Source organism: Rhinichthys klamathensis, unplaced genomic scaffold (genome assembly GCF_029890125.1).
Source record: "Rhinichthys klamathensis goyatoka isolate OS25496 unplaced genomic scaffold, OSU_Roscu_1.1 h1tg000626l_1, whole genome shotgun sequence".
NCBI lineage: Eukaryota > Metazoa > Chordata > Actinopteri > Cypriniformes > Leuciscidae > Rhinichthys > Rhinichthys klamathensis.
In genome coordinates this window covers 490,095-516,151 of record NW_026607074.1, presented here as the reverse complement: position 1 = coordinate 516,151, position 26,057 = coordinate 490,095, and the positions used below count along the sequence as shown (strand labels likewise).

The 26,057-nt window shown below is 37.9% G+C and overlaps 1 protein-coding gene across 9 annotated transcripts in view; it reads right to left on the bottom strand.

The window, feature by feature from the left end:
- The window catches only part of gpatch8 (G patch domain containing 8), a 65,806-nt gene that overhangs the window by 12,430 nt on the left and 27,319 nt on the right, over positions 1 to 26,057 (bottom strand). For 2 of the 9 annotated variants that reach the window (XM_056240980.1, XM_056240976.1), the window contains exons 2-5: positions 16,907 to 16,984; positions 13,619 to 13,654; positions 9,011 to 9,029; positions 5,359 to 5,431 (exon numbers count right to left, since the gene is read on the bottom strand). Coding sequence is in view for 5 of the 9 variants with exons in the window: in XM_056240976.1 (XP_056096951.1) it covers positions 5,359 to 5,365 (7 nt within the window). In the remaining 4 variants the exon portion in view is untranslated. Of the gene's footprint in view, positions 1 to 5,358; positions 5,843 to 9,010; positions 9,030 to 11,995; positions 12,132 to 13,618; positions 13,655 to 16,906; positions 16,985 to 26,057 lie in introns of those variants that run through there. The other 7 variants (XM_056240978.1, XM_056240979.1, XM_056240977.1 and 4 more) reach the window with 6 other exon arrangements.

The following is a 26,057-nucleotide window of genomic DNA, read 5'->3' as shown; positions in this document are numbered from 1 at the left end:
ATCTTTTTTTTTTTTTTTTTTAAGTAGTTTTTAAAAGAAGTCTGAAATGCTTAAAGCTGCATTTATTTGATTCAAAATACAGTAAAAACAGTAATATTGTGAAGTATTATTACAATTTATTTTGTATTTATTTTTGCCTTTACGGTCACCTCCAATCAACTTAATGCATCTTTGCAACATAAAATTATTAATTTCTTTCAAAAAATTATCCTGCTATTTTGTTATTTTTCCTACTATGGTTGAAATGTTCCATTTCATTTCACTATGTTCATGTCCATGGGTCACTGGGAGCAATGAAAACCGATATTATGCCTTTCCCATTTATGCACACTGAGAACTGGATTAAGATCTTGGGCTTTTAAACAACGCTGACTTCAGCACTTGAATAGCAGAGCTTAACAGCTGCAGGCCAGTGGTCTAGAGTGTGCGCGTGTGCAAATATTCACAATAAAAGCAGTCTCTAGGGAGAGACTCAAATACTTGCCTGATGGGCCGAATGACCTTACAAAAGTTAGCTGCCACAAACCATCACGGTTTGCTTTCAATAGAAGTCGAGATCGAGCGAGCGAGAGAGAGAGAGAGAGAGAGAGAGAGAGAGAGAGAGAGAGAGAGAGAGAGAGGGAGAGGGAGAGCGCGTGTCAGCTGAGTTTGCCTAACATCTCGTAAATTGATCTGCCCACATGTAAATCAGTACATGTTTGTGTGCAAACATACAAAACCTCTCATTGCACAGAAGTTGCAATGAGGAATAAAGAGAAAAAAAACAAAAACAAAAGAAAGATCTAGACCAGGGGTGCCCAACCCTGTTCCTGCCGATCGACTGTCCTGCACAGTTCATCTCCAACCCTAATCAAACACACCTGCCTTTAAAAGGTTAGTTCACCCAAAAATGAAAATGATGTCATTAATGACTCACCCTCATGTCGTTTCAAGCCCGTTCCAAGAAAGGAAATAAAGACATCAAAGTAGTCCATGTGACACCAGTGGGTTAGTTAGAATTTTTTGAAGCATCGAAAATACATTTTGGGTCCAAAAATAACGACTTTATTCAGCATTGTATTCTCTTCCGGTTCTGTTGTCAATCCGCGTTCAGTGACGCTGCTGACGTAAGACGCTGCTGACGTGTATCTGGTGTGTCCGTGTATTCGGGTTCAAATAAATATGGCTGGGCAAAAAAACGCAAGTCTTCCTCTGTGTCGAAATCCTTAGACATGTTTGCGAAGATTGTTTTGTTTACAGCGTGCGTCTCCCTCAGACTGTGAACGAAGCTCGGCACACTGATAACACGTCAGCAGCGTCACTGAACGCGGCTCGACAACAGAACCGGAAGAGAATACAATGCTGAATAAAGTCGTAGTTTTTGTTATTTTTGGACCAAAATGTATTTTCGATGCTTCAAAAAATTCTAACTAACCCACTGATGTCACATGGACTACTTTGATGATGTTTTTCTAACCTTTCTGGACAAGGACAGTATACCGTACATACATTTTCAATGGAGGGACAGAAAGCTCTCGGACTAAATCTAAAATATCTTAAACTGTGTTCCGAAGATGAACGGAGGTCTTACGGGCTTGGAACGACATGAGTCATTAATGACATAATTTTCATTTTTGGGTGAACTAACCCTTTAATTTTCAAGTGATCCTGAAGACCTTAATTGGTTGCTTCAGGTGTGTTTGATTAGGGTTGGAGATAAACTGTGCAGGACAATCGATCGGCAGGAGCAGGGTTGGGCACCCCTGCAAATAAAACTCACAAATAAAAATAATAATGAAATGTGCTCAGAAAGCTAAACATTCTTTCAGGCTATGATCCACTACATTTTGTTCTGCTCTTACTGATGCGCTAAGAGGATGACACATACTAGCATTCCTCATTGTGTGCTTTATTTCCTGTAGGCTTTGTAGCGTGACTGCTGCACACATGCATCCTGCTGGGATGATAAGATGTATGTTTGTGTGCGTCTCAGAAATGTTCTATTTTCTACATAGACCTCAGTCGGCCAACGATTGCATCAGCATAAAGTAATGACCAAAAACAGAGCCTTTTTAAAGCCAACTTCACTCTCTGTCTTGGGGGAAAATTTTAACGTCTACTCTGTCGGTCCATGAAAAGAAACTCCCTTCTAAGTAATTGTGTTTCCTTACTCAGGGTGTGAGTATTTTTATTTTGCTCCACAAGTCACAAAATGTAACAAATACAATTTGCTTAAGAAAAGTCAACATGAAATCTAACACTTTGTCTCTTGTAGCGCTAAGAGCAGAGTTGAGATGTACAAAGTGATCTTCTGCAGGGAAGAATGGCTCATATGCATGTATTCTACCGAACAACCATTGAACTCAGACCACAATACTGCATCAATACAGCATATCGCCAGGCCATAAGTCAAGTGCAAGGGAAAAAGTAGAGGGGGAACTGGGCGAGGACAGAGGGATGGAGAAAGAAATGAAAGAGTTGTTCAAGTTCACTTTATTTGTACAGCACATTTACGACAGCCACTAGGCTGACCAAAATGCTTTACAGAACAACCAATTAAAATATAGTAATACCTGCATAACTTCCTTAGCAAATGCACTAAAAAAGCACAGTGAATGCTTTTATCTGGTGTGACCCAGAGGATCTCATGATCGTTTCGGTTTCTCTTTGACACTGGGTTGCATGAGTGATAGGGTGTATCTGTTTGTCCATATCAGGGATGTACATAAGTAATTGAGCCGTCAAGTACTCCTCCTACACCTAATACTTTGCTAGTACAAATACTATTTAGACGGTGCAAATTGATTTACCCTTTCCAACTTAATTTTAAGTATTCTTTTAATTATACCAAAATCTTATTGTTTTAATGAATGCATATTCTTCATTAAGTTTTGTGAAAAAGCATTGAGGTTTTGATGCCAAAACCATATCATTTTTAAATTGTTTTGGGTGATGTTTGTGAATAAAACAAAATATAAGATTCACTTGAAAACTTAATTTAAAATGTTTTTTTTTTAATGTAAACCCGACTGTTCAAAAATGGTCACACCTAGCCAGTTCGCGGTCTAAAAATGCCAGTAGGTGGCAGCAAGTCACTGTCTCAGTGAGTGAGTCATCGAGTAGTTTATTCAGCAGATTCATTCAAATGGCTGAATCATTGAGAAACTAAGGAAATTACTGTCTTTATGAAAGGATCATTGATTCGTTAAAAAATGCTTATTACTTGGAGACAGACAATGGTTGTTGCGACCATTAGTCGTTTGTATGTTAGGAACTATTTTCATTGGTGAAATTCTGTGCCTAAAATTGTCACTTTCTCGTGTCCACTGGTAAGAAATACACCCCCGACAAAATTTTCTCTGGACCCACCACAAAAAGTAACAAATAAATGAAATAAATATAACAGGCCTAGTCATAGTCTTCGTTGTTTTTGACCCATAACCTTAATAAATAAGGTTGTGACACCAAAAACTACAAGCCCTAACTCAAATGTCATATAGCCTATTGTTAAAGACAAGTAAACTGTCAGTAATAAATAAGATAAAAAATAATCAAATTACGAGCAATAGCACAAATACAATAGAACAAACATAAATAAAATAAACACTTCATGTTTTTCAGGAACACTAATTTTCAGGTAGAGAAAATGAATAATTAAATGTAAAACAGCACTGCATAGTCTTCACTGTATAAATTAAATATAGATTAATCCTTATTAAAGTTACAAAAGTTATTTATTCAAGAGCAGTGAGGGATTTTAATTCTGTGTCCTTTGTTGTTTGATTAACATTAAAACCAAGACAGCAGCAGGCCCTTTAAGAGCAGCACAGATCCAATATACTGTTACACATCACGTTTTATTTCTCAACTGTTTATGTTTACTTAAGATATAACACTGTTTCTAGAATACTTGCTGAGATAAGCATTTTTTAATGTAATTTTGTGTGAATGTGTCCGTTCAAGCGCAAGATGATGTGAAAGAGAGCTCAATTCAGCATTCACACACTATCTGAGAAGCGGCTTTCTGGGCACGCACTTCGGATGTGTATGCACACAAAACTTGTCACACTATTTAATTAAGTTCTCTTTTGAGTCCTCTTGCGCTTGAATATTAAATTGGCAAGGCTTAAAAACATGTGAAATTAGTAAACTTTCGAGATGCAGCACTGGCTCAATCAGGCAAGTGACAGTTGCATTAACAGTCCTGAGCGACGTTTACGCTAACTGTCCCGAGTACTTTGCGCTGGCCCCCGGCCATCGGATAGTCCTTATTGTCGAGCCCTGCCCTCTGTTGAAATAAAAGAGGCAACTTCTATACACAAGGACTAAAATAAAACACATTTAATATGGATTAATATAAAATCTGGAATAAAAAAAAATCTATTTTAGAATTGTAAAAAATAAATAAATAAAAGTAAATCGATTTTTCCCCCAGCCCTATTAATGACAGACAACAGCAGGTTTATTAGGCTGCTGTCACTTTAAGAGTTGACGCATGACGCAGATCTGACACATCCTATTTTCTCACAACTTTACGTTCATTTAAAACTTCTTTAACTCATTTAAGACTGTGCATATGAGGACACTCAAAAAAAAAAAAAAGTGAATTTGACCATTTTGTGTTTTTGTCCATTCAAGTGCAAAATATAATTCAGCGCTGTCTGAAGCGGTATTCTGTGTGCGCATTTCGGGTGTTTGTTCACAGACAGTGCGCCAGCACAGGTTTGAGTTTTTTTTTTTTTTTCGTATTATGGCACTTGAATGAATGATACCGTGATCATATACTGTAGCCCAGACAAAGGATGACAGAAAAAACAGATGCCACGTTAATTGCATTACATATTTTTAACTGTTAAACTGAAAAAAAAAAGGTTTCTGTTTGTTTTTTTGCAAAGTGAGTGAATTTGTCATCTCCCACATAGTTAAAACAATTATAATATACCATCCTATAAACATCTACATTTTTTTTTTTTTACAGTATTAACAACTACAAAATCACTCAAATACCCATCTCTTGTCCATATCTACTCAAGACAATAATTCTCCATAGAAAAGCTAGTGCACTCAATGCTTATCTGATGTCACCTCATGACAGTCTACCAACTCCTTCCCATCTATCCATCTCACCCTGTCTTCCCCCATTCACTGTATCAACACTACGGTCCAAACAAATTAATTCCTCACAGACATCCATTAATGTCAGTACAAATGAGAAATACAAATGGGTGTGCTGGAACAGAATAGAGAGAGATCAGAAAAGAAAGAAAGAAAACATTTTTACAACTGATCAAACCATAGGGCATTGATGCTGTTGGGTGGAAATCAAGAGACAGAAAGAGTGGGAGAGATTGAGCTTGACAGTAAAAGGTGATTGCTTACCCTGCATGGTTTTGCCCAGGCCTTGACCCAACTTCCAGCCATGTTTCTGAAGGAGCCGGTGCCCAATGTTATCCTGATGTGAGGAAGAAAGGAAAGAAAGACCACAATATTCCAATAATAAGAAGCGCTTTCCTCACACACACACACACACACACACTCACACTGAGTCACAAGTACACATGATAGGCAGACAACTGTCAAAACATCCTCACTCACTGTCATCAACATTAGCAACATCTGCTACACCTTTAAACTCCTTGTCTGATGGGGAGCGGAAGGGAGAGAGAGGGAGATAGATAGAAAGAACAAGAGGAGGAAAAGTCATTGGGCTCTGTAACAAGGCATATATCTGAAGCCCTTACAGTCTTGTGTTTGTTGTGGAGGAGTAATTGAACCCAACTTCATTCTAAAACCTATAGTGTAAAATCTAAACTACAGCTTAACAGGGGCATTCCTCAAATGAACAACTAGTGGAGGTAACAGCTAAAAGCTAAGCTAAACCTCTGAGTTTACTAACTCACTTTCAGTGGAGGGAGGAACCTACGGTTATATATGTATCATGACACACAAATACATACATAAACCGTCTCAGGGAGAAAGATTAATGCACAAACAACTAAGGGGGAAGGAACGGCACAGACAGAGTTTGCATACACATACAAACCAAAAACTTTCACAAGCTTTTTGTGAGTTCATCATCATGACAACAGAGCCACCACAAAAAAACACAGTATGTAGCTGTAACGAGAGTGAAAGGTGGAGATCGAGGAGTGAGACAGTCAGAGAGGTAGATTTATGGAGAGACAAAAAAGAAAAGTAGAGAGGGAGGCCTCGGTTTACCATTGAGAGGCTTGATCTGCATGTGTGTGAGTGTGTTTGCATTTTATAGACTGATCTGATGCTTCATACAAAAAAAGAAAAAGAAAAAAGAAAAACAGAGGATACTCTGAAATACATGAAATGCAAGAATACAACACAACAAAAACATAAACAGCTTTAATCTGATCCAAGCAAAAAGTAATAAATGGATAATATATAAAAAATATGAACACTGAAATATATATATATATATATTTTTATCTACAAACACACACACACCACAAATAAAGGCCAATATGAACAAAAATAAATAAATAACGAGGTGAAAAACCAAAACCATTAACCAGCATGCAGCTTTTTGTTAAACCACTTTAACAAAAAGAGACGGCGGTGTTAGTCGTGTCTATATAGTAGTAAGCATATTCAGGGAGGGAGAGGGCAGTAGAGAACTCATGAAGTTGTTAGAGATGAGGGCGAGCATATTACAGTGGTGATGCATAAGGCAATCTAAACAATGTCAAAACCTACATAGAGTGAGCATAAGATGGAGCAGCCATGAGTGGTGTGTGAGAGGCAAGGAGTGGAGCAAGTACAAGGTTAGAGCATTATGGGTAGGGAGGGAGAGGTTACCCCCACAAGACACACCCACTTACCATTAGCGCTGCCAATTGTTTGCCACGCCCACGCAATAGTTTGGCCAATTTGGATACTGAACGCTGAACTGACAGCCCTAAATATCCATTTTATAAATATAAAGCCATCAGTCTTACAGTCTGTTATTAGAGATCCGTGAGGCTTGTTTTTAATAGTGCTTCAAAATAGCTACTCCATTTCTTTTCCTTGCTTTGGTGTTAAGACTGCTACTGGGATTTGATCATATTTTTCCATTTATTTAATGGGGTTATTGCAACAGGTCTCCTGAGATGTCCCTAACTCTTTTAAGAGTTGTGTTAAGATTGAAATGAGATAACTTGTGGTTAATTTGAGAAGACCATTTACTCAATTAATTTCACTTTATGAAATTAAACAAGGTAGAAAAAACTAGCTGTTACATAGACTTTTTTTTTTTTTTTTTTTTTTTTACAGATATTCAAACTTTTCTACTTTCTCAACAGGTCTCTAAAGAATTTTTTTGAAAGTCTCTTATAGTCACCAAGGCTGCATTTATTTGATCAAAAATACAGTAAAAAATAATATTGTGAAATATTACAATTTATTCTTTCTGTGATGGCAAAGCTGAATTTTTAGCAGCCATTACTCCAGTCTTGATTTTCAAAAATAAATAGATCACAATATGATATATAATATAATTTCTTACTAGGGCTAGGACCAAAACTTCATTTCAGATGCTGTGCAAAAAGATTGGTTATGCTGTCTCATTGCGTCCCATTAATTTTATTCAGTAAATGTTTCTCCCACAGTTTATGCTCATGTTTTCTTCTTGGATTAAAAAAACTGATCTGCCTCAATTGAGCGCATACCATTTTTAAGAATTTGTGAATGATTTTTTATGTGATATCCCAAAATGCGCATAAAAATAGGTGGATGAAAATATAGCTATTGTTAATATATATATATATATATATATATATATATATAATAAGTCATTTTAAAGGTTTAGGACTTTGCTTAGTTCTATTTTTATTACCACAAAGAAATATTCGATCACTCGATTAATCGTCAAAACAATCGACTCGTTTACCAAAATAATCATTAGTGTCAATAATAATCAAGCCCTACTCAAAACTATAGTAATATTATTGTTATTCAAAATTGTATTATTTATTGTGTTATCATATCCATACAAAAACAATCGATATCTTATCGGCCTTACAAAATGAATATTGGTCGCACTATCCTTTTATACATCTTATTATAATATTCCATACAGAATAATAGTGTTCAATCTTCAGTTCATTTATATCTCAGCTTGGAGAGTGTGTTAGTTCATACCTGCAATGTGTGTGTGTGGCGACAGAATATGGAAATGTTTTCTCCAGATGGTCTTGCATGGGGAGCTGCACTAATACTGATCTTGTATAAAAAAAAAACTTTGTGCCTCTGGACATCCAAAGAGTTATGTGCATTTTCTTCCGTTCAAATTACAGAGATGAAAAAAGGAACAAGACCGTGGGATAACGATCATTTCCTTTTCTGTATTTATAGTCAGCAGAGGAGGCCACAGAACGCACATTAAAACCAGCATAAGGCCAATTACAGCTCGCATGTACCTCTAAAGAAATGATGGCAGAACAGAATTCATCATAAGACACATGAGCTCATTGCGTACAGATGAAGAAAGACCACAGGATCATAAGGAATTAAGTGCAGGTCCCAGGATTTTTCATTTATCAGCAGTGCAGATGCGCCTGCAGTAAGCCCAACCCAAAAGGCCTGCAATGCAGTGGCTCTGCATCATCCTCTGCTAACAACACACAGCATTTCATCATTCTGAAGACTGGAGGAGAATCTAAACAGGGTGCGCATTGAGCTGACCTCACATTACCTCTTCCTGCTGAGTGGAGCACTTTACATAGCAAATGTGAACTCCTCTTTCCCAAACAGGACACTATTAGATCAAGAGAATAGAACTTGGGGAAGAAAGCTGTCTTTGCCTAGTTTAATTCTTCATATAAGCCAATCAGAATCAGTTGAATGTGGCCCAGGGCCAATCACCGGCCCCGTGGATGGCGTGTCAGGCAGACGTGGGAAGCGGGTGGGTTTTGTGGGGACAAACGGATGAATGCACTAAAATAAAACAGACAGATGAAGAGCAACAACGCCGAAGAATCCAACAGCAGTGCAAGTGGAGTGAAAACATGTCCATACGAACCTGGCTTTTAAACCCTGGGCTGTCAAAAGAACAGTCAAACGTCACACAAACTGAAGAAACTGGCCAATCTCTACAGCTTTCTACTGGTCACACTGTCTCTTTGATCCACTACATTACCACAGTGAATTCACACATCTACACATCCACTAACTGGCAGTTAATTCATATATATAATTAAAAAATAACAACAAAATCTTATATTGTCCAAACATATACACTCCCACAAGAAAAGAGTGATAGAGAGTGATGTTATCAACATAGTAATAGCAGGGAGTGAGAAAGGGGGGGGGAAGGTGGGGTTAAATTAAAACCAAACAGAGACGTGCAGGGCAGCGAGTGGTTTAACAGTGTGTTTAGGGCTTTGATAACTTCATTAAGACTGATTTAAAAATTGAGAATGAGCTACACTAAATTTGACGTTTTATACTGCAATACTGAAGCGTGGAAAATTCACAGTACCGTAGTTAAAAAAACATAAATAAACGGACCTCTTTCTTTTTTTCGAATCTTTGTCCATGAAAAATGTAAATACGAAAATAGAAAGGCCTATTATGTTGATACACTTTGAGAATAAAAAAACATCTTAAAGTGACTAGGAATTGATGGTCTCAGAGACCAATGGAAATGTAAAAATCAAAGCACTATAAGGCTGTGACACACCAAGCAGAAGGTCAGCCATCAGTGCAAGTCTGTTGGGCTAGTTTTCACAGTATGTTCTACACGTCGGGGGGAGTTCACCCAATTCAGCAGGTTGAATTGGCAGTCGGCAAAAAATATTGCTTTGAATGGCTGTTCAGTTTAGCGAACGAGTCAGTGCATGAGAATAAAAGCGAAAGTGATGAAAGCGAGCAAAGAAGTCAAGACAGCAGAGAGAGAAGGCTGTTCTAATTTTACATCATCTTACCTGGGCATTCCAATACGCAAATAATTTGATAACAACATGAGCTGCCTGGAATGAAGAAAGTGAGCAGATTGATATTCAAAATAGTAAGCAAGCGCTGGTTTGTTTAGGGTTTGTATATGTGTAATGAGTCCTAATTTCAGTTTCCCTTTTTGAATGACGAATATAGACTATTGATACTAGCTGAGCTGATATAGACAGTTATTTTCATACGTGCAGGTGCAGAACACATGCTAATTGCCAGTCGCCTCTAGTCCTTTTGCTGCCGCTAGTTCTTTGACGTCGGCTTGGTGTGTCACGGCCTTAAGAGCCAGTAATTGGTGGCCAATGATGAAACCATTTTATGAGGTGACAGTGTTCCTGCTGACCTTCATGCTCTAAAGCGTCTGACATTTTGGTGTCCAGGGGACCTTGACAGCTGGTGTTGAGTCATTGTGCTTATAGAAGAGATGGAGAGAAATCTAACACATTCTCTTCCTTACTGCCAGAGAATGTAAACTACTCAGGTCCAAATGGGAGGACAGCAGGGAGGCTTTTTAATGTCACAGTTTTATTATGCGCAGTGGCCACAATTGCATTTAGCCACACTTATTGTCTGAATGTAAACATCAAGCAAAACATCAAACCAAGAGGCATCTGAAAACAGTGATGCTAGAGGCATTTTATAATTACTTTTAATGAACAACTCGTCTGCAGTATATCTCTGTATAAATTAAATCCCAACTAACCTTTGTTCCTTAATTCATTCCACTTGGGTTGATATTTTGCCCTTTAATGCAATGACATTAAGTATGGCTAAAGTGTCTAAACACTTTTTGGTGCCACTGAGTTCCTGGAAAGTCGTGGTCTTCAGTATTTAATCTCTGAACTTTACAATAATAAAGAAGAAAAGGAGAAGACCGTGATGATGGAAAAGACACCTCAGCTATAGGATCATGTCTAAGGGTCAGGGTTCTTTTGAAATGGCAAACCTTGACCTTTCTATCACAACATTTCTCGGTTTAACTTTAACACAGAAGATCAAGAGCTTCATTAAGAGAATGTGTGTGCATGTGGTTGCAAAGCTAAACTGTGTGGACTGAATGTTCTGAAGAATGCATGTACCAATTTTTAAGGCCTATTAGGTTGGAAATTGTTGTACCAGTGAGATATATCAGTCACATTTGGGATTTACAATCATATTCAAAGCCAAGCCAATTTTTCACAGCGACTGTCAATTAAAAACAGGGACTTGCAGAACAATGGAAAGTCTTATGTAAAATAAATGTCCAATCAATGTGCATATTTCTCCCACCAATCTTGATTAACGTATAGCAACTTTGGATGCTTTTTTAATATTTATATTTAAGTGTAGAGCACAACGCTTGCATCTCACACAGATCGCAAAACTGATGGGAGCGATTGGATCTAAAACCTTGGGATATCAAACAGCTTGTTTAAACATCTCTGTGAGTTACCAGAACTCCAAAAGAAAATACACTCAAGACACTGACTGATAGACAACTAGTTTTCCAGTGTGGTTCCAGTCATAAATGCTTTTGTGACTCTCGTTAATAACCAAATTGTGTGAAAATAACCATATTTAGCAGTACAAAACAGGACAAACAATAGTATTTCCTGATGTATCAATGCAGTCATCAGATGCATTCTGAGTTTCCTACAGTGTTCAAAGTAAAGCCTCTAGGGAAGTCAGTTACACACCATGAGTAGCGATAACAATCATGTTATGTGTGTGATTTACGTGATGTTTGTAATTTGACTTGGTCACTGCCCAGTGCACATCTCCTTGGGTTGGGGGGCGAGAAAAGGAAGATGAGAATTAGGGTACATAGTAAGATGAAGGGGAGTGTGTGTGAAAGAGAAATTAATGCTACAGACTCAACATGCAAACAGACAAACAAAGGTGTTAAGAGAGCAAGGAAAAGGGAATAAGTAGACAAAAGTATATGGGAAAATAAGAGAAGATCCCGATTACCACAAACCTCTAGCTGCCTACAGATCACACACAATGATTGGCAGAAGAGAGGCTTGGGAAACAAGAGCATGACAAACACAGCGCTCAAACACAAGACGCACACACATACATGCAGCGATGGCTGTCACCGTCCATCCGGACCAGCTGCTAGGAGTTCTGCGATATAAATACACCACTGGTGTTTGGTGGAAAATAGCCCTGACACACTAGATCAAGAAAATGGAAATAAACCAAAGCTCAGATATTGCTGTGTGTTTGTGTGATTGAGGAAATATTATGCACTGTATACTATGTTCTGAGTGTAAAAAATGAATTGACAGTGATAGCCATTGCTTCCTGCGGTGTGTAACGTCACTGCTCTTCACGAACACTGTGTGTGGCAGTTCTGCTCTCCACACCCCTCCATAGACAATAGTGCAGGAGCAGGAATCATTTGGTTCAGGCAGGCAGCCAGGCCACCTCTCCTGCTCTCTCTCGTGTCCTTCTGACCAGCACTCTGGGACGGTGGCTGCTCCAAACAATAATGAATAGATCTGACCACGAATTCTGAGAAATCTTGATGAAAAGATCTGCTCCGTTCATAACTAGACACATGAAAACATACTTCTACAGCTTGTTAAAAATTATTGGACATGAATACATGATTCAAAGTCATACTTGCAATAATAAAAGCTATTAACATGGTAGAATTTTTTTTTTTAAATGTACTTTTAACAACACGTTCACCATGTCCAGTATCACACTCAACAATAAGGATGTATTTTTCCAGCCAGTCGCTTGTCCCACAGCACTTATCTTGCTAATATTTACAATTACCCCAAAACAAAAACGAATATTGTTTTTATTTAAATAAATTTCTTGCATTCAAGAAATTTTTAAAACTTTCCTTTACCATTTATTTTCAAAATTAAAATAAATCAAAATATATATCATGTTTAAAATTGGCAATAACGGATGGCTTAACTGGGATACTCTCACACTGGCCCCATGCCACTGGGCTATCCTTATTGTTGAGCCCTGACACTAATATCAACACATGGAAAAGTGGTCCTTTCAATACAAACTGGTGGTTTTTATTGAACCAATGACCTGAGAGAGAGAGAGAGAGAGAGAGAGAGAGAGAGAGAGAGAGAGAGAGAGAGAGAGAGAGAGAGAGAGAGAGAGAGAGAGAGAGAGAGAGAGAGAGAGAGAGAGAGAGAGAGAGAGAGAGAGAGAGAGAGAGAGAGAGAGAGGATAATATAATAGAAAGACATACCTGAGAGTCTGATTTTAGTGAATTTACCCTAAAATAAAGTTGCCTTAGTGTAATTGGAGCAGAGAGGACAGCATGGAGAGGAGGAGAGGCATCCAGCATGCAAGCCTCTGGAATACAGAGCGAACCAGACAGAGACGAGAGCTGCCTGCGATATTATCTACATGCCTAGTCAGCGAAAAATGCAGTCCCAGTTGCACAAGCACCATGCCAGCACATAATGACAGAGGGTACTGTACACCGAATCACTGTGTTGGACAGAAAGAAGGACAGAATGATGAGAAGAGACAGAGAGATAGTGAGAGAGAGAGAGAGAGAGAGAGAGAGAGAGAGAGAGAGAGAGAGAGAGAGAGAGAGAGAGAGAGAGAGAGACAGACAGAAAGAGTGAGAGACAGAGAGAGTGAGAGACAGAGAGAGTGAGAAAACGTTACAAGGAGCCCCTAAAGAGACAGGAGGAGAGCAGAGCGTGCAGATACAAACCGGGTCAGAGCTGCTTAGCTAATTGGGGCCAATTCGCTGCAGGAGAGAAATGTCGAACACCCCAAGTTGTGTACAATACTGAAAATATCTGAAATGAACTGTCCTACACAAACACTAACACAAAAAACAAAAACACACAAGATACTGGGCACTAGTGTGCTCATACACAGTTACACACATACACCACTTTCTCTCAATCAAAAGGCACACATTCCCTCTAGCTCTCTACTATGTGAGGTGGACGACACACTGAGTGGTTCATATCTAAATCGGGTCAGTTTAGCTTGAATCAAATGGAGCAGACACACAGACCAGTTGTGTAATTATTAAATTGGTAGCGTGTCTGCGTATCAAAGGTCTGCCTCCAAGTCTGTCAAATCTGATTGACTAAGAGTGAATGTATTGATGGAACTAGGGATGCTCATTTCGGGTAATTTTCCCGACCGACAACCGCTGCTCGACGTGCTCGTTATCCGAGTATTAACCGTTAACTGATAAGATTATAATATTGACGAGTGTCTGTGACCCGTAAAAAAAAAAAAAAAAAAAAAAAGTGTCACGGGTTTATTTTAACGTGCAAACAGCAGCATACAGAACAGATCAACAACAGAACCTGGATTCACATCAAATTTTCACACACTTGCAGCATTTCTGACAGTGACAACAGAGAAAAACAGAATAAAATAATATAAATAAGAAACATAAAATAGGCCTACACACAAATTTTTTTTTTTTTACCTTAAATTAACAAATTAAGATGACAAAAAGAAAACACTGAATCCGTTTGAAGCTTTGAAAAACCGGCAATTTTTTTTCTGTCATACTAAGTTTTTCCGTAAAATAAAAATAGCAGGCCTACCTCAATCCACACCGTGTCTATTTTTTATTTAAACAAAGTAACATGTCTTCATGATATGAGGTTAGCCTGGAGCGCAGCCTGTTGACAGTTAGACCCGCGTCAGAAAACACCCTCTCTGATGGCACAGATGTCCCGGGAACACAGAGATAACGTCTTGCTAGAATGGCCAGCTTCGGGAAACGCCTTTCATTTGCTTGTGGAAGTTTTCTTCGCAAGTGATATTGCATTGTACTTGTAACTACTGCTGTATTTTAATACCGCGTAGCATATTTTGCAAGTAACTTCATCGCCCTTTCTGTCGAAATGGTCCCACACAGTAACCTGCTTCATTTTACTTGGTCAGCGAAATATGTCTGTAGGCACGTGTGGATGTGTGAGTTAAAAACTAAAAACTAAAAAAAACTTTTAAACCGTTTTACAGTATCAATCGGTCAAAATGTGTACTTTCGGTTAATGGTTAAACGGTCATTATGAGCATCCATAGATGGAACGCTTTATTTGAACCACTAAATGTCTGTGCATAGATGTATTATTCTAACTCAGTTGATGCACATGCGCATCTTCTAAAGACTGGCTTTTTTTCTTCTTTTTTTTTTTCTGTATGCTTAGAGGACTCCATTTGCAAGATATAGTGAACTAAACAGCCAGTTGTGGTTCAACGTCAAACCTATAAAACCTATGCAGCATGTGTGTTTGCAGCTTGTGTTCATGTGTTGGTGTCAGTCAAAACACTAATTACTGATTAAAGGAACAAAGCATAAGCAGATTTGTTTTAACTACAGTTGATATTTCTGAAGTACTCCAAGCACTCACGCTACTTCTGACACTAAGGAGAAATGGAGTTGGAACGGTTGCTTTGTCACTGCAAAAAAGTGACGTTCTTCCTCAGAATTTTTGTATTGTTTTTTTCAGTGCAAATGTCTAAAGATTCTAAAATCAAGATACATTTACATGAGATGCAAAATGACATCAAAAACGAAGTCTTGTTTTCTGAGAAACTGATCTAAATGAAGTGAGTTTATGGTTAAAAAACAGAATAAATATCTGCCAAATTCTAAGGGAAGTTCATATAACTCATTGACATATTTATTATTGTTTTAAGCATAAACTCGCTTCATTTTGTTCAAGACTTAATTTTACATTTGCAAACCAAGTAAATGTATCTATTTGTATTGGAAAACAGGACAAAAATACTGTGGAAGATATTGATTTTGCTTTTTTCATTTAATGCCATGACTATGAATTTAAATCTTTCTGCTCTGATTTTATTTGTGCAAGGGCAAATTAAGACTTAAATACCTTTTTAAGACCTGCAGAAAACCTGTATATTTTAAAAAAGTATTTTAAAATAAATTAAAATTATAATATTTTAAATTATTTCTGTGACGGCAAAGCTGAATTTTCAGCATCATTAGTCTTCAGTCAGATAATATGCCATTTTGGTGCTCAAGTAACATTTCTAATAATTATCAATGTTGAAAAGAGTTTAAATTACCTTACTATCACTTTTGATTAATTAAATGCATCTCTGAATAGAAAGTTTTCACTTCTTTCAAAAATGTTTAATGTTTTTATTTTATTTTTTTATATATGTTTTTTGATCTCTGTTCAACTTGTTGCGTATGTAACCAGCCTCACCTTTTTCATTAACTAACTTAACTTTTAAAGAAAGAGGGCTAACTGTATTGTGGCATATACTGGATATACTGCGGCTATCATGAGGGCCCTTGGCATCCTGAAGCTGAATCAACGGAGCTCATCCAGGACAACACCCAGAGGAGCCTGCTAATGTACAAGCGGACAAACACTCCAGGTCTGCACTTTGAAATGGCCTTGGATAAGGCAGTTACTCAAATTTTTTTTTTAGCAATCATGGGTAAAAGATCAAAATGTATGTCTCGATCAAAGAGTCTGGCTAATGTTGAATTATATATTGTGACTGTGCATGTCTGTTTCTACCTTTAACCTTTTCTACAGTGTGCCATCCACCTTACATTTTAAACACAAAATAAACTTATTTCATTCAGGAATCCCATCTAACATCCACAAAAAGCACACACCCATCCTCACTCACATCTGTGATCCAAAAAAAACAAAACAAAAAAACACAGCAAGCTGATCACAGTGATTGGTACAATCCAACAGATCTGCTTCATCTGTGTCTTTATTATACAGTCACACAGGTGATGACACCAGATGTGTTCACTGAAGGCCGGAGTGGAGAACAGGGAAGGGGGTCTACGGTGGCCTCCAGAAAGGGAGTGCTGTCTTATTTACCAAAAGGATATGATTTGACTATCTCTAAAATAAGGGTAGGGGCTGACCATAGAGGTGGTGTGGCTATCCCTGACTGGACCAATCATTCACACTCTCACACACAGGAAGCAGCTGTTCTAGTCAACGGTACCAAGTGAGGTGTGCGGCCTTACCGGTTCTATGGGCTTGTCCAAAGAGGCCTGTTCCAACTCCAACTGACCTTCCTCATACTGGTCAAAGTGATTTCCACCCTGAGAGGAGAGAGGAAAAGGAAAGAGACAAGGAAGATGATGGATTAAAGCAGAGCAAACATTCCCTGTAAAATTATTTATGTGCTAAAATGAAGGATGTTCCTCAATGTTTCCCCTCTAAAAATGAAATTGCATACAAAACAAACAGATACTGCAATGTTTCATTCTTAAAGGAAACTAGGGCTGCAACGATTAGTCGACGTTGTCGACAACGTCGACAATAAAAATATGTCGACAAACATCTTTGTTGTCGAGTAGTCGTTTGATCTCACGTGACCTAATGTAAGGGCCTGCAATCCCGCGATTTGACCGCTACGGCGCTGTAGCGCTAGTGTAGTGCAGCCCTTACAAATGCTATTGCGGTAGAAGAGAAAACAGCGCGAATTATGACAGTGCAAACGAATCCGAACTAGCAAGGTTTAGGTTTGGGAAAGTTTCACAAAACTTCAAATCAAGAATGCTGTCGTGTGCAATTTTCACGGGAGCACAACATGCATGTTGGAGTGCAAGAGGAAACATCCCGGCAAAAGAGGAGCCGGTGAGAAGTGAGTGTTCTCCAGCTGGAGCTTACTAACCAGCGGCAAATCTCTCTTTATTAGAGAATGCAATACTACTAATAATAGTAATAATATTATCAATAGTAATATAATTACAGTAATGTGATGACTTATTTTGCATAGAATAAAGCTTGATCGAGCTTAGGAGTCAGGGCTGTTTTTATTATTGTAACACTATTAGTAGCTATATTAGGTATTATTATTGTCTTATCACTTGCCTGTATTTTGTTCAATAATCATGAAGACTTACAAAACGAGATGTTATATCCTTCCTATGATATAGGAAGAATATCATGGCAGTTACTTTATCATACTATAAATTAAAAGGTGAATGAGAACGTCTCTGTCAGCTCAATTGTCATGTAAAAAAAGATTGTAATTTTATAATTATAAAAAATTGTTTGCAGATTAATATTTTACCATTCTTTGTGTCCTGAAGTAAATGTCCCTTTTTCTGTTTCAGTTCTAAGAAAAGCAGTGGGCCTATTAAACAATGCTTAGAGAGCATTTGTGTGTGATTTGAGTTGAACCGAAATCTGAAAACTTAAAGAGAATGACCTGTTTAGTTGGCTCAAAGTTAATTAAAACAACTATTTCAAAAGCTGAAGTGATTTTCTTTTTTTATACTATAGTTAGAATATGTATAACTCAATGTTTTAACTAATTGGAAAAGCTGAATAATCGTTCCAAACTTACTGATTAGTCTGCGAAATAATCGATGATTAGTCGATTAATCGTTCTAATAATCGTTAGATTAATCGATTATCAAAATAATCGTTTGTTGCAGCCCTAAAGGAAACCGTACCGAACCATCCCGTTTTAATGAACTGATTCTTGGCTTCATGCTTAATGCCAAAATCCTGACAAATCGGATCATTCATCTGCCTCGATTCCAACAGCAGGAATTTAAATCAGATGAGAAAAACAAGGTCACCTTGAAAGGGAGGAGGGGGTGATTTCCAATCCACCTGCTCATCCTTTTCTCTATGAAATATAGGCCAGTCAATCTAGTAGTTTTTCCTCCTTATTCTATTTTTAAAAAAAAAATCTTTTAACACTTGTTACTGATTAGATGAAATTTGCAGGCAAAGGAATGAGAATGGGCTGGAATCAAACCCGTGTCTGTATGAGTGTCATAACTTAAAGCCAAACCATTGGCTTTACATTTGGTGTATTACAACAAACCAGGGACCAGTCAAAAAGTAAGTTTGTGTAAGACAACAACAGAAGTAGTAACAGATCTTTTCTTCCAAATTGTGATCTAGATCCTAGTGTATTGAGAAAAAAAAAGTGGGACGGGGACTTGGAATTATCTATCAGTGTTTCCCCTACCATTGTTTTGGCGGCCCGCCCCCCCTAAATTGCTGACGAAATCCAGTCATAAAAAATAAATTTACTGTATAACGCGGAATTTCATGGAATTTGTCAATCTTTTGAGGAATAAATAGAAAGCAGTTCAGTACACTTGAAATCAAATCGCGATGTAGACTAGTGTGTGTGGATATTAAACCACAAAGACAATTTAAATACGAATCCTGCTTGTTCTGTGTGAATGAATGGTGCAGCCGACGCGCAGTTTCATTTACCACACACACACACACACACACACACTGAAGCACGTGTGACGCTTGCACTGTTTTTTTGCCTATATGAAGACACAAATGCATAAACTTCCTCTCCAGGCTCTAGATCCACTCCGAAAGTTCACTTCAAAAACTATCATTATTATGACATAAACACACAAACTCAAAAGGTCTTCACGGCAACCCGTCAAAATAAAAGTTCGGTTTAACTTGACAGAAATATATTACCGTTGTACAGTAGAATTTAGATATGTCCCAATGTAATAATACTAACACTAATCCAAATAAATTATCATCAAAACTGAATTTAAGGAATAATCCATGTTTTAATTTTAACAGTAAAGCTCATTGTGCAGCACGTTATTTGACAAAAAGTTTATTTAATTTCATATGATTAAAATTGATGATAAATGATAAAATTTGTGTTTTATGTCTTCATTTTATTACCAGAAAAAACACAACACAGAATTAGTGTGAAATTTTTTTTCATATATTTTTTTTAAAATGTTGTATACGTTTAATGATTCATAATACACTATTTCAATTAATTAGACATGCTTTTTGATTGCTATTTTAACCCTTGTGCGTCAATTAAAAAAAAGTTAGTTTCATGGAGGACAAAAATGTCAAAAATCAGGGAAAAAAATTGCAGCTTGGGAGCATAGACTTAAGTCTAAGGTCTCATTTTAAAGAACACCCATGGCAGATTATTGTTGAAGTAAAAAAAAAAGTTTAAAAAGTGCAACATAGTTAAGTGCAAGTGCAAGTTATAGAGGTTTAAGTTTATGAAAATTATTTATGAACATTATTTTATATAAAATATATATTTTATGAAACATGTTGAACTGCCAGATTTGAGGTTGATATCTCAAAAAAATGAGCTTTCAGTAAGATTGTGTTTGGACGCAGTACCAAATTTTCCGCTTTAGATGCCAGCAAAGCTCAACTGGTACAGACAGTGGTTGTTATTTTTTTTCTCTCTCAAATATTACAAGCACACACACACATTTTTTATTACACATATAACCACACTCTGACATCTATACCAAAACACCCACACAATTATAGCTGCATATATAATTTATCCAATTTACTCTATAATATGCATAAGCAGAAAACAGGAATTAAAGCGAGTATTTGCTTTACAGGACAATCCTGGGAAAATGGCACCATCTGGTATAAATAGTTTTTTTTTGAAGCCTTACCAACAGAATGAGAGCCTATTAACAAAGATTGCATCATTTAATAGTTAATCGGCCCTGGGATTAAAAATTGCAGTTTTGATGGATGACATGGGGACATTTTTGTCCTTAAGGTCCTGAGTGGAACTATTTTGTGTACCTAGTGCAAAATAAATTTATTAAAGGAAATGGGGGTGAAATAGTACAATTCCAATAAAAATACACACCTGTGCCAAAATTTATGCAGTTGGCATTAACACAGGCAAAATAAAAAAAAATAAAAAAAATGAAAAGACAAAAATGTCCATATGGTCGCACAAGGGTTAAGCAGATGATCCAGGCATGTCACCAGAGAGACGTTTGTCGTCTTGTACTCCGTGTGCCATCAGAAGCCTCTGCTACAGGGAGTCAACACCTCCCAATGACAGGCCAATGACACCAACCCTAACCCACCTGCATACAAACGGTTTAAACCAGAACTGGCTACTACAAGATACTGAAGAACACAGCTATATATTCACTCAACAACACAACTTTTGCACTTGACATTTATCTTTTTTTGAACATTTAATAGAAGACACCCATATACATCCAATGGGAATACCGTGTGCTCTTAAGCCTAGAACATACCAAGCCGACGCCGACGAACTAGCGCTGATGAAAGCCGACTGTGTTTTCGCCTCGCGTCGGGGTAAAAAGCTGCACTTGAACACACCGAGAGAACTACTGGCGACTGTCAGCTAGAATGCGCGTTCTGCGCCTGAGTGTAAATGAGACAACTGTCTATTTCTGCAGATATATTCGTCTATATTCGTCATTCAAAAAGGGGAAACCGACGCTGTCGGCTGCAGATACACAAACCATAAACAAAGCAGTGCGTGCTTACCGTTGTAAATATCAATCCTGCTGAACACTTCTTTATTCCACTCCGCTCGTGTTAGTATTGAAATATTCGCCAAGGAACACTCAGGTAGATGACGTAACATAAGAACAGCCTTATATCTGTAGAGTTTTAACTTCTTTGCTCGCTGTTTTGCTATTATTCTCGTGCATTGACTCTTTCACTAAGCTGAACAGCCAATCAGAGTTCCCTCTTTCACCGACAGCCCGACGCCGATTCAACATGTCGAATCGGCCGAAACAAAGCCGACGAGGACCAATTTCAGCCGACGGCACGGAACCGTGCGGAACTCACAGAGGAAACTTAGTCGGCCGACGCACAAAAACTGCCCAACGGCCGACCGTCGGCTTGGTGTGTTCCAGGCTTTACACAAGCAAACAAAGAAAAACTTGCTCTCAGCAGTCTCACGATTTGACATGCTCATGCCCTCTGACACAGATCTGCATATTGAGAGAGAGGAGAGAGATTGTAGGCAAAAGGTTTATGCTAGGGGTGGAACGGTACACAGAACGGTACACGGTTCGGTTCATACCTCGGTTCAGACATCACGGTTCGGTACGATTTCGGTACAATGGAGGGAAAAGCAAAACAAAAATGCAGAAGGCATTGTATTTTTTAAATAAGTTTTATTAATAAAGGCATAGAACCAGTTTATTTGTAGTGCACTGACAATAGTTTTATATAATTCGTTTATTAATTAAATTAATAAAAAGACAAAAAGACCTTGCGATATGTTTGGTGATTGTACCTGAATTAATTTAAAATTAATTTGCTAGATTTCAGATCAATATATTTGTTTTCCTTAATTTTAATTAACATTATTAATTAACAATGTAACATTATTCTCATCTGAATTATAAATAATTGATATCTGTTTAAAATAATACTACCATTAAAAACACATTCGATTTTCTTTTTTAATCAATGTAGAATGTGTAAGATTAGTGCTCAGAGGAAAAGAAATGAAAACCAATGCAATATGATGAAAAAGATGTTACCCACAGACTGTTTTGAAATGGAGTTGGATAAATATGTTTTGCTTTTAAAACAGTGTGTGTGTGTGTGTGTGATTTTGGTTGGGTGACAGTTGTAGGTTACAGTTTGACAAGAGTTTACAGTGTGACAAAAGCACAATGTTGTGTTTTATTGCGAGTGTACACAAATATAAGTAAACACTTTGCAGGTTTAATGATTTGTATGAACAAAATGACCGAGTATGTTTTTTATGTTTTCACTGTTCGATCGCGCCCGCGCCTCTCTCTCTCGCGCACACACACACACTCCAGCATTTCAATCTTGACATCGCAGCCTGTTCATTATGCGGTCACACCAAACGCGAATAGAGCGTCAAATTCGCGTATATCGCGTCTAGTTCGACGCTAGTCAATAGGACGCGCGTATAAAGCCAACGTTTGAAGTGAACGCGCATTCAGAGCTAACCCGATGGTACAGATTATGTGTCCCCAAAGAACCCGCGTATCTAACAGTAGTTCCGCATTACATTAATTAATTTGCACGCGAGTTTTATTTATTTTTATACCGTGTATTCTCCGTTTAAATTCGTGCACCGAACCGTGACGCCCGTACCGTTTCGGTTCAATACGAATACATGTACCGTTCCACCCCTAGTTTATGCAGAGGAGCTATTGATGCAACACCATGTATGACAGATGCATGTGGTGTGTTCCCTAAAAGATGGATGAGGGTACTATATCCCCTTATCAATCCAGCGGCTCTATGGCTGTCTTTGTTTAAACTCTGAACCGAGTCACTGTTTAAAGCTGTTAGGCATGAAACAGCACCTGTTCTGATAATTTATACTCCCCTCTCACATCTACACACAGACACACACAAAAAACACTCAGTAAAACATCAGGGGAGCAGCTGCCCCCCTGATAGCTGATAGAGTTCACCCGGACAGCTGATGACAAGTGTCAGGCTCATTATGGGAGGTCTGTATGATCCTACTGCTTTATTTCTTACTGATGATAATGTGAACAAGGAAGGCTGTGATAATTTATAGAGCCCCGATTTATCAGCCTGCCGATTTTATCGGTCGATATAAGCCTGTCGCAGATATATCGGTATCGGCGTATATGACGCAGATATGATTTTTTTATTACAGAACATATAACGTGGATAAAATGCGTGTAAATTGTGTAACTACGTAGTTTGTCCAGCAGAGCGTGCTCCATTGTTTGCTAATGGCGCCCCATGTCACTGTAGTGACACCAGTCAACCCTTTCACTTCAGTAAAAGGAGGTCTCTACTTCAGACACAGTGTAAGATGCGCACACATTAGCTTCCACTCCACTGACAAGGTATGAAACATGGCTAGCTAGCTAATGTAGCAAACGAGTATGATAAGCTTGTTGTGAGAGTAGACGGGACATTGTTAAATGGTAATTTAACGCTCCTTTGTCACCTGGTGTGACGCAATTCTATAAAATAAATAAACAGGCTCATGCCACCACCGCACTGGTACTAGTAAGCAACTTACCGTTAAGACACCGCTTGTTTGCTGGTGCCTGAATAAAACACTGGACGCGAGCGGCACGATGCGACAAAAGACAATTGAACCCATTATAATCAGTGATGTGGTCTACACTGGATGCGGCGCGAGCGACAAATCTCCGACAGTAAACTGATGCCTAGTTCTGCTTTGTAACGGGCACTTTTTCGCGTCTAGGGTAAACAGCTGTTGCGACGCGAGCAACAGCGTCCGCGTCCGGTGTAGACACAGTGTTAAAGCTCATTCTGCCTATAACGCTACTTTACAACATCAAGCATTATTCCAATAATTTATATAATTATAACACTTTATATAGGGCCATTTTGCATAAAGAGTAGCCTAGTTTCACGTTTAGTAGCCTACATTTTGCTGACTACTTATTTAAAATAGTATAAAAGTACTGTCATGTTTTCATTATGGTATTAATACTTTTACTTTAGTAAAAAGATCTGAGTTCTTCCTCCACTCGTAGAGACTAGAGGAATTAAGAATAGAAGATAATAAGGTTTTGCCAGTGACACTTTTGATATATTTATTGATACATACAAGTTATTTTTATATAACGTGACTAAATTAAAAGACAAAGTCATTAGTGAAGATTATCCAACAGTATTTAGAATATAATATAGAATAGAATATGCAATGCAAAGTAGTTTGGTTACAGCTCAAATGTATCATTCTCATTCTATCATTCAAACTCCCTCCATTACATATAGTATCTTTGCCACACAAGTGTTTGATCACCACATTTGAGTGATCATTGCAAAACATGTTATATATTCTGTTTATGTACTGTGTATTCTATATACAGTACCAGTCAAAAGTTTGTACACACGAATGGGAAAGTTTGTCCAAACTTTTGACTGGTACTGTACTATGATATACATAAATAATATTGCTACTGTATTATAATATACACATAAATAATATCGGCCGATATATATCAATATCGGGCTTTTTTAACTCCCTAATATCAGTATCGCCCCCCAAAAATCCATATCGGTCGGGCTCTACTAATTTATTACACGGTTCTCTGGAACACTTGATTCTGATTGGTCAGTTGCTGCACTAAGCAACTGAGCAGTCAAATATGTCTTTCAAATATGAAAGTAAATATGTCACTGCTGTCCATTGTAACATATCACTGATACTTTAATGTCTCTCATGACTTCGCAGATATTTTATAGCATAAAAACCAGAGGAGCTAATTAGTGCCATCATTTTATGAGACTGTATGAGAGAAACATGTGACTGCAGATGAATGTTAGCTAACTAGTCTAGAGCTGTAATGTGCATGTATTTTTGATTGATTTGTTTTATTTGTGTAATCATTTGTCTGTCCTCTAGGGGGCGGAAGTGTTCTTGTTATGTGTGTTCTTGTTTTATTAGGAACTAATTTCCTGCACCTGTGACCCTTGTGAGTGAGGGATATAAAAAGCCTTGTTGCCATGCCTGGGCGGCGGGATTTCGGCGGCGGTTCTGTTGCGCTCTCTTTTGTTGACGTTTTGTTATCCCCGATTGTTTTTTCTTCCACAATTATGTTTATATTCTTTTGATGATAAATTCCCCTATTGAAACAAGGTTTGTTAATGTCCCTCTTAGGGCTGTCACGATAACCGCAATATTGCAATACCGCGCTACTGACAGGCCAACCGCAGAGGAATGCAAGTAACCGCAGCAACCGCGTTTTCTTTTTTCATAAGGCCACCCTTCGTAATTCGTACCATGTGTATTGAATGTTAAGTAAGTTAATAATGACAACAAGACTGTTTATCATGGTGATTTGTACAGAGGCTTCGTGGATTTGCCTAAAGTAACAGACAGTGAATGTGATCGACTGAGCGTGTGCGATTACCTGCGTCTGTCTTTGAAGTCAAGTCATGTATATTTGTGAAAAGGTTGCCGTTTCCAAGGAAAGCGAAATATTTGTCGTATCATCCTTTTAATGTGTAAGGGTATTTACCATGAATGGCATCAGCGCTGGTCAGCATTACAGTGCGAGGAAGCCGTGGGGGGGAAAGCAGCGAGTCACGCATTGAATCAATGCCATTGGTTTATTAAGTAAAGCATTAATAAGCTTTGCCCAAAAGTGAAGCATTGCTGGCCAGCTGAGCCTTGAAAAGTGGAGCTCAAAGTTAAAAAATAATTAACACCTTGTTTCATTACATCTATCATTTAAGGAATCAGCATTTTGAACGTTTTCGTTGAATGAACGGTGGTCCGTTGGCGTAACAATGTGCGCGCTGAGTGACAGCCTTTCAATGCGCAGAAACGCTGTTTAGTTTTGGTTACATTGTTTTTGTGTATGCTGACCACATCATAACACGTATTTATATAGC